We start from the raw sequence: 9,427 nt of genomic DNA, 5'->3' as shown, positions 1-9,427 counted from the left end.
GGGGGACTGCTGTGCCAGATGGAGCGCCCGCACCTTCCCAAGGGGCAGGGGTCCCTAGCCCCAGCCAGATGCCAACTCACGCAAAGTCTGCCTTTCCTAATTTTTCAAGGGAAGCTGGAAGTCTGAATTTTTATACAAAATTCCTGGATATTTAAATGTTGTCAAAGAATTTCATTCTTCTTAAAAACTCTGAGCAGGCCGTCGTCAAACGCTCTGGGGTGAGATTCACCCTCTGGACGGCACGTGGTTAACTGTCCAAGAACAGCTGATTCCAGCCACAGGGTAAGTGAGAGCAGGTGCCGTGTGTTCTCCACACGGTGTGTGGGGTCCCAAGGTGTGAGGCAGGCACCCCCGGCGCCCAGGTCCCGCCTCGGTGAGCTGCTGCTGAACATGCCAGAAAGACACAGCACCAGAAGAAAAGAGAAATGAAAATGGTATTTGGTTGGACAGAAAAAATAGTTTTTTGTCATTCACCATGGCCAGGGCTGAGCTGAAACCGACAAAACCTGTCATCTGCAAGGGTCCTGGGGCCACTTCTCCAGAACACGCGTGGTGGGGAGTGAGGAATGAGGGGGAAGCCTCCAGTCTCTGATGTCCCCAGGCATGTGTCCCGGTACCCTCAGCTGTGGCTCCAGCCCTGCTCCCTGTCCCGGGGGCCAGCCTGCTCCCAACAGGGTACTGCTGAAGACAGCAGGCCACACCCACAGCACCCTCAGATCTCGCCCTGCGGAGTGCCACCCCCACCGCACCCCCCTTAACTGCTGTACTTATCCCAGGTGAGTGGCTCGCAACAGCGGGAACTGGTCCTCCCTCACCTGGCGGCCAGAAGTCTAAAACCCAGGTGCGGGCAGGGCCGAGCTCCCTCCGGAGGCGCTGGCGGAGGCTCCTTCCTGCTCCTCCGGCTACTCCAGGCATGCCCAGCTGTGTCCGGGTCCCCTCAGCATGGCCTCTGTAGTCACGTGGCCCCTCCTCCGTGCGTCTGTGTGTCTGCGCGTTTAATGCCGCCTTCCCCGACCTGGGTAGTTTCCCAGTGTCCGCTCCCATCACCTGCGGCATGAAAGGCAGCACGACGGGGGAGGTCCTGTGCTCGACGTCAGCGTGGAGCATGAGGTCACGGGGAGACGGAACTGTCCCGACCGTGCTCTGAAACCCGCGTGGACTTCCACGCCATGAGCCACGAGCCACTCGCGAGCAGGTTGGGCTCTGAGTCACTGAACAAAGAAACGGATCGGAAACGTGCCCAGAGGGAGTCAGGAAGAGAGGCGCCCACTGAGTGCATTCACTCGGCTTCCCAGAAAACGTGCAACAGCGGACCAGACGTCCCTGCGGGGTCAGATCGCCTTTGTCACAGGCCTGGCCTCCTGCCCGGGGCAGCTGCTTCACGAGAGCACGATTAGCACAGAGAGCACGCGGTCCCCGGCAGGGCGCCCGGCGCACCGGCTCGGATCGTGCGCGCCTGGGAGGAGGGGTTCTCCCCCGTCTACACCATGGAATGAGTGAGTGCAACGTGCGCTCCATGCCAAGTGCACGAGACGCGGGGCCTGAAGGGCGACAGCCTCGGCTTCAGAAAAGACACAGGTCACTTTGGTGAGCTCAGAGCTCCCCTGGGGGACGTGCCAGGCCAGGAATCATCGGGGGATTCGCGGAATGCAGAGCTTGAAGACACAGAACCATCGTGAGACAGAACCGGCAGGCGTCTGCGCGAGGGGCAGCCACACCCTGGGGTTTAAAACTCAGTTCCTCTCGGTTTCCTACTGTGGCCTCTCTCCGGCTCGAACGTCGAGTGCGGTGGTCAAGGACGATCACAGGGTCCGGCGGGAGCACGAGGGGAGGGGGGAGCCCCAGGTGTCCGGCGGGAGCACGAGGGGAGGGGGAGCCCCAGGAGTCCGGCGGGAGCACGAGGGGAGGGGGGAGCCCCAGGAGGAAGGCTCCGCGGCAGGCGGGGCAGAGAACTGCGCCCACTGGAAGGCAGGCCACGCCACGGCCACTGTGCTCCCCTGCACCAGAGGACTCCACGCCACGGCCTCTGTCCTTCCTGCCCGCCTGCCCTCACACTTCCCGCCTGCGTGAGCACCGGACGCCGGACCTCCGAAGGCCTCGCCGTCCACGCCCCCGGCTCACCATTCCCCGCACTTCTCCGCAGCTGGATGTCCGAGCGGCAGCTGCTGAACGCAGCCGGGGCACAAGAGAACCGGGACACAGACCAGGGAGAAAGGCCACCCCTCCCCATCCGCATGCCGGGTGCTGGAGCAAAGTTGGGGAACACCCCGGGAGCCCCTTTTGGGAGGGAGGGAGGATTCATCCGTCCCGTGTGTCAGCCCGAGTCCTGCAGGGAACAGACCAGGAGGACGTGTGTGTGAATGTGTGTGTGTGCGCGCCCGTGCGTGTGTACACATAATTAAGAGATTATTTTAAGAAACTGGACATTATGAATGTGGACATCCACAGTTTGTAGGACAGACCGGCAAGCTGGGAACTCAGGCAGGCTTTCGTGACATCTTGAGGCTGAGTTTTGTCTTCTCTGGGAAACCTGTTTGTTGTTCCCGTGAAGGCTTCCTGCCCATCAGAGGCCGCCCACGCACGGGACAGAGGGTTCATCTCCTTTACTGTAACTCCGCTGGCTGCAGACGTTAAGTTAACCACAAACACGGTCACAGCCACACCCGCACGAGGGTTTGATGGGACGGCTGGGGGCGCCTCGCCGAGCACGCCCCGCACCCCGGCCGCCGCGGCTGCCCGCTCTCCCCCTCACGCGGCCCTTCTCCATCTTCAGACTCCTTTCCGTTCTGTTTTCAGAATCAACACCCACTTGGTTTTTTGCTTTGCTCCCTTGGACTAATGATCCAAAGCACAGAGGGTCCCTGATGTTCCCTCCATGCCGGGACACAAGACACGCCACACACAGAGGGAGGGGTCGCCTTCACCCCGGACGCCAGAGCGCCGGACTGGAGGTCAGGAGGCCTGGAGGCCACAGACTTGGCCGCTAACTGCATTTGCATTCCCATGCCTCCATCCCAGCAGAACTCCGTTTTGCCTATAAATTAGGAATAAACATCCCTACCCCATCGGGTTGTTGAATACCAAATGAGAACATCCAGAAGAGCATTTGTGAGCTTTAAACTTCTGGGCAACAGGAAGGATTCGTCCTCACCGCCACCACCGCCGCCACCACCACCGCCACCACCATTGTCATCACCGTGACCATCATCAACATCATCGCTTTATAGGTTGAATTTTCTCCCCACGAAATTCAGTTTGTGAAATCTTAACCCCCAGTATGTTGGTATTTGGAGATAGGGCTTTTGGGCGGTGATGAGGGTTAAGTGTGGTCATAAGGGTGGGGCCCCAACAGACGGATCGGTTTCCAGGAGGAGAGGATGAGGCGGAGGAAGCCCCGCCCCCTGTACGCACGGAGGAAAGAAAAGCCAGTGGTCGTTCGCCGTCTGTTAGCCAGGACAAGAGGCCTCATCAGAAGCTACATTTGTTGGCACCTAGACCTTAGACTTCTACCCTCCAAAACCGCGAGACATAAATGTCCGTTGCTTACGCCGCACAGCCTGCGTTCTGCGGAGGCCGCTCGAGCTGACCAAGGCGCCCCTCGCCATCGGCATCACTGCCTCATACACACCCAAGGAACCGTGTAGGAGCCTCTCCTCTCCTCTCCTCTTCCTTCTTCCTACAACCCCTGCAGGCACCAGGATTCCTAGATGGCTTCTCAGAACCCAGAGCACAAAGCCGTGCCCTTGACTTTCTGACTCGGTTGCACTGGGAGGCTGGGGTTGCATATCAGCATTTTCTCTCCGGTCCTGACGTGTTGTTGATGCTGCTGCTTCAGCGTCTGGGTGAAGCCATGAAGGAAATGCTTGGCCAGATGAACTCGTGAGATGGTCCCAGATTTCTTGGAACGGCAGCCGAGGAGCCCGAGCGTTTTGCACGGAGCCGTCTGACCCTCTTCAACGACGTGGTGAGCCAGCGTTCCCGCACGCTCGACAGGGAGGGACTCCTCCTCCGTATCGGGGAGGTGGGCGTCGTGAATGGGGAGAGGCGGGCACGGCGCAGGCGGGGATCCGCGGGCTGGACCCCATCTCCCCATCACGGCAGCACGGGAAGGCAGGAGACACGGGCGACGGAACCAGCTCCCCGCATCCGAGCAGGCGGCCGGGCTCAGACGCTGCCTGTGACGTGAGCACACCTCGCGGGCCACAAGGTCCCATCGTTCAGCCGCACTGTGCGTCACTGCCTTCCAGAACCATCTGGGCGCTTGAGCGATGATCCCAATACAGACGGACGGCCTCGCGCTGGAGCAGGTGCGGCACCCCCGCTGGGAGCACGAAGACCTCCCACAGAAGGGGGCCCCTGGCCAGGTGGTTACTGGCTGGGGTGACGGTTTAGCCGGGGCACCAACGGGGAAGGCCACCTATGTGCCATCTGTCCCGGACGCCCTGCGTAGCTGCTTTCGTGGAGCGCCAAGTGGGGGCCACAGGGCATTGCCCCAGAGGGTCAGAAACGGCCCTTCTGTATGACCCAAGGGCTTCCTGTGGGTCAAAGGGCATTAGCTGTCCTTTTTAAGCAATTTCAGCAATGTTTTCACTTAAAAATAAAAGAGGACCAAAGAAATGTATGATTTAGTGGCAAAAAAATATTTAAACCAAGACCATCACTGAGCCACAGCAAAGCCCGAAGGGGTAGACATGGCCATAAAGAAGTAGCAGGTGCCTGTAGTCACCGCTGGCCCAGAGGACATGTCCCTGGAGAGTAACCACAGACTTTCCAGACCCATGAACAAACCAGAAAGTCACGATCATGAGCCGTTTTGCTCTGCCTGAAACTCACGAGATTGAAACCACAGTCCAGCCACCGTGACGGCAAACCAACGAAACGTTGAACGGCGGTTATGAGACGTTTGGCCCGTTCTCGAGACATCAGACCCATACTTGTTAGTAATGCCTTGGAAGCATATTAGGAAAACCATCCACGCGTGTCAGCTCTAAATTAAAGACCCCTCTTGGCTCAAGAAGATGCAAAAATTACTTCCAAATAGAAATGACACTTGGATTCTCGGTCAAGTGGAAACACTGGACAGTCCGGAGGGTCAGAGAGCATTGCTGTAACTTTAACGCATTAGCCAAAGAAATTCGTTTCCACCCTAGACTATCGGGTCAGCTGCGTCGAAATCAGATAAGCCCCGTGTCCCCATGATGAAACCCGGACTCTACCGCAATTCAAAGACAACTAGGACGGCAGCTTTGCGCCGGCCCCATGAGGCGCTGTGCTGACACTGGGCCGGAGCTGCTCCCCAGCGCTCGGGGACCACAGGCTCCGTGGGGCTGCCAGGTGACCACAGGCCTCCTCCCAAGACAGAGTCACGAAGGCCTTTCCGGAGCCGCCTTCTCCAAGCCCCCACCAAGACGAAACACCGTGGCAAACAGCAGACCGAGACGTGTCCACAGCTCCAGCACGAAGGAGGGACGACAGTGCCACGGGCGCAGGCGCCGTCCCCAGCAAGCCAGGACCCCTCATGCCCAGCACCCGCTCCGTGGGGAACCCTGCACCCCGGGGGCGCCGGCTCCGAGAGCCCCCTTACCTGGAACGGGGTCTGGCTGTTGTAGTTCTTCTGCTCCTTGTTCCCGCCCCGGAAGAGCAGCACTCGGGCACAGCTGTCCTGCGGACGGAAGAGAGAAACCTGTTTGTGGGTCGGGGCACAGACGGGCTCCACCGGACCGGCTCAGAGGCTGAGCGCCCAGGGAACTAGGGACGCGCCCGTGTGAGGTCCCCAGGGGCACCTCTGGTCATCGCGGCGGTGAGGAGGAGGGCGAAGGGTCCTGCTCCCTACTGGGTGAGGTTTAACTCTCGCAAACTCTCTGGACGACCTGGCGGAATCCATGAGCACGTCTAGCCCGGGCACCCGGCTCTGTGAGACCGTGGGCCAAAGAGCAACGTCCTGTGCATGTGGAGAAAATATGCGGCAGCACATACTGGAAGGAAAACACAAGAAGAAAGGGAAAACCTGGAGGCAGCATTATTGTTCTGACAGAAAGGACAGTGGGAATGCATTCTAGAACATTCTTCATCTAGAAGGCTGTAGGGAAAAACAAGGGAGATCCACAAACCTGCAAAGAAATACAAGAACTTCCAAGCAGGAAACACAGACTTTCCAGGTAGAAAGTCTCAGAACAATAACACGGCGTAACTTCGCTTCCGTTTTCAAAGCCTCATGGCGGGGAGTGGGCAGCCGCTAAGCCCCCAGCTGCCATTCCGAGGAGCGGCCCGGCCGCTTGGAACCGGGGCCCCAGAGCCCCGCAGGACCCCGCTTCTGCAAGCCCTCACCGGCGTTCTGTACAGCCCAGTGATGACGCCCACCGGAAAGTCCCATCAGAAACGCAAGAATAAATTCTTGCCAGGCGCCGCCATTCCTGCCCACCCCGGCGGGTCCCCGGCTGGGGCCTCCCCACAGGGGCAGACGTTCACGAGCTCGGGACACGGTCCGTCACTCTCAGGATGACCAGACTCCACGTGCGATCACGTCCCAGAGCTATCTCAAACTTAAACGGCAGATGGTTTGCTTGGCTGGGTAACAATCATACCTTGTGTGGGCACACGTGTGTGTGCAAGTGTGTGTATGTGTGCACATGTGCATGCAGAAGTGTGGATAGGCCCTTCTGTGTAGGAATGTGTGTATGCATGGGTGCAGGTGTGTGTGTAGCCCTGTGAGTATGCATGTTTGGGGCGGGTGTGGGTAGGCATGTGTGGGCGCACGTGTGTAACACTTGTATGTAACACTTGTGTATGCAGGCATGTGTGCATCCACACGTGTGGGGAGGGCAGGTGTGGGTGCACATGTGTGCAGGGGTGGGTGTACAGGTGAGCCTGCGCATGTGTCTGTGGGCGTGTGTGTGTAGGCACATGTGCGCAGGCATGTGCGTAGGCACGTGTGGACACATGTGTATGTGAGTGTAGGCATGTGTGCGCTGCCATCCAGCGTTCCCGCTAGGAGTAGACAGGAGGCCCATCATGCAGACAAGGCAGCGGAGCTCCAGAAAGGTTACATGGAAAACCACGGCTTCGGAAAGGGAGCACGAGACAACACTGACCCCAGAGCAGGGGCCGTGGGGGCGCTGGCTGTGTCCCGTGCGGCTGCCGGCCACCAAGATGCTCCCAGAGGAGCCTCATCTGTGACACGTGGAACTGTGTCTCCATCCGCTTATACAAGCCAGTCTAGTATAGATGGAGAAGAGTCTGCATTTTCCATTTTGAGAGCCAAAGCGTCAGGAAGAGTACCGTTCCCGCTGCCAATTATTTTCTTGGCAACATTTCCAGAGACACTAAGAGAACAACCCCAGCCTCCCCTGCTCCATGAGGATCCCCAGGCTTGCCCCGTCCCCAGCCAGGTGGCCATGCCACTGGGTCGCCACCTCCTGCAGGAGCCCAGACGCACCACGTGAAGACGCAGACCCGAAAGCACATTCATTCACGCACACGGCTAGTCGGGACGCAGCGACAGCCAGGCAGGGTACCACTCTGGCCCCAGGGACGCCGAGCCAACATGCGCCAGAGAGGGAGGGCAGGTGGTCAGGGGAGCCCCCACTCCCCCAGGAGCGGGTCCAGAAGCCTGCCCAAGCCAGTGACAACTGGAGGATGTGTTCCCAGCAGAGGGAACAGCCAGGGCCCTAGTGCAGGCTGCAGGCGGCAGGGGCCCTCGGAGCAGTGTGGGGGCGCTCCCCTCTGCAGGGTGCAACGTCACTCTGGGGTCTGCGGAAGGCGCATCAGAGAGAGACAAGCGGGAGGGACGGCCAGTCGGGGGTGAGGGTGGCCGTGTGTGGCCCTGGCGAGGGCAGGAGGGGCAGGAGGAGCCGGGATCCCTGGGGCAGGACCGAAGCCCGGACTCCAGGAAGCTGCGGAGGGAAGGGGCTCCTCACACGGTGTGGGGGAACCACGTACGTGGTTTCTACAAGGCTTGTTGGTCCGGCAGGGGCCCCATTGGCAAAGCTGTTTGAGGTGTTTTCTAGAAGGTGCCAAGGCCACAGGCAGACCTGCTGGAGGTCACCGTGGGAGAGAATGTGGGCCGTGGGGGGCTGCCCCAAGCAGGAGGGAGGAAGCCTGACGGGGTGGCAGGCGGGGAAAGCTTGCGGGAGGCCCCAGGGGAGGTCAGTGGGGTCTGGACACAAGCAAATGGGCAGACAGAGGAGGAGACGGGAGATGCGGGTGAAGAGATGCGGGCTACGGGCTTGCTCAGAACGGCCCCGTCATGGACAGAGCCCGGGTTTTCAGGCTGGATTTCCACATCCCACCGGGGCTTTCATCTCTATGGCATGGAGGTGACACCCCAACACGATTTACCAAATCTTCCCGATTAGTTGGGAGCTCATTTCCAGTTTGCACTGTCCCAACGCGTGCCTGTGTGGCAGACGGAAATCTACGGAGAGGTGACATGCTGAGGCAAGGCAGGGGCGGGAAGACGGACGTCACCGGAGCGGCCGGAAGCCGGCACGCGGAGGAGCTGCCCCTGAGGGCCACACCCGATGGCGCTCTGGACCACGGCTCCTATGCCTAAACTGCGCCGATAGGAGCCCTGTCCCCACCCCAGCCAAAGGTCACGGAATGTGTCCCCATAGCCTTGGGGCAAAGACACAGGGCAGGTTGGAAGCCCAGCCTCCACCTCCTGACCCACAGGAGAGAATGTCAACCAACAGCAGCCGCCGAAGGCTCCCCGTGGATCTATAGGGGAAGACCATGTGGATGGCCTCCTTCCACAAGACACACCCTCCAGTGCTCCCGAGGATGATGACCCCTGATGGCCTTGGGGAGGCAGCCCCCATGCTGACAGGTGCTCCGCTGACATGAGAAGGACCACAGCGACGCAGCCTGTCTCTTCTTACCTTGGGCCTCGCTGGTACCAGGAGCAGGGTTTGTTTCTCATCCTCCCCACAAAGCGGCCAGGCCCACTAACCTTTGAGATGTAAGACTCCCTCCCTTCCTTCATTATCCAAGCCAGAAAAACAAACACTGGGCTGCCTCCCCCCTCTTGGCCTCCAGAAAAGCCCGAGAGAGGATGAGGGGCCTGGCAGATTAGACATGATTTGCTGCTTACAATCAAAGCCCTAATTAGCGGGTTTCATAAGAGAAGGGAATATTCTGGTCTGTGTATTTTATTAGAAATGTGCAGATGAGGCCCGCCTAAAACTAATAAAACACACATGCATCAAATCCATTAACCTGGCTGCTCTTAGATTTAACAAGGAGGGGCATGGCAAGGTAAATTAGCAGAAGCAGGACCATCACCACCATCAGCACCGGAACCATGACCATCACCACCAACACCATCAGCACCAGCACCACCATCATCATTATCATCAACACCATAACCATCACTACCATCACCATCAGCACCATCCTCACATCATCATCACCAACACCATCCCCAACATCA

The 9,427-nt window shown here is 59.1% G+C and overlaps 1 protein-coding gene across 7 annotated transcripts in view; it reads right to left on the bottom strand.

The window, feature by feature from the left end:
- SHANK2 (SH3 and multiple ankyrin repeat domains 2) overlaps positions 1 to 9,427 on the bottom strand; it is a 453,945-nt gene that overhangs the window by 340,045 nt on the left and 104,473 nt on the right. For all 7 annotated transcript variants that reach the window (XM_059399020.1, XM_059399024.1, XM_059399027.1 and 4 more), the window contains one exon: positions 5,585 to 5,662. In XM_059399020.1, coding sequence (XP_059255003.1) covers positions 5,585 to 5,662 — 78 coding nt within the window. The remainder of the gene's footprint in view (positions 1 to 5,584; positions 5,663 to 9,427) is intronic.

The sequence above is a fragment of the Mustela nigripes genome, chromosome 1 (assembly GCF_022355385.1).
Source record: "Mustela nigripes isolate SB6536 chromosome 1, MUSNIG.SB6536, whole genome shotgun sequence".
Classification (NCBI taxonomy): Eukaryota; Metazoa; Chordata; class Mammalia; order Carnivora; family Mustelidae; genus Mustela; species Mustela nigripes.
The sequence above is the reverse complement of the archived record's forward strand: the minus strand, read 5'-3'. Positions and strand labels throughout refer to the sequence as shown.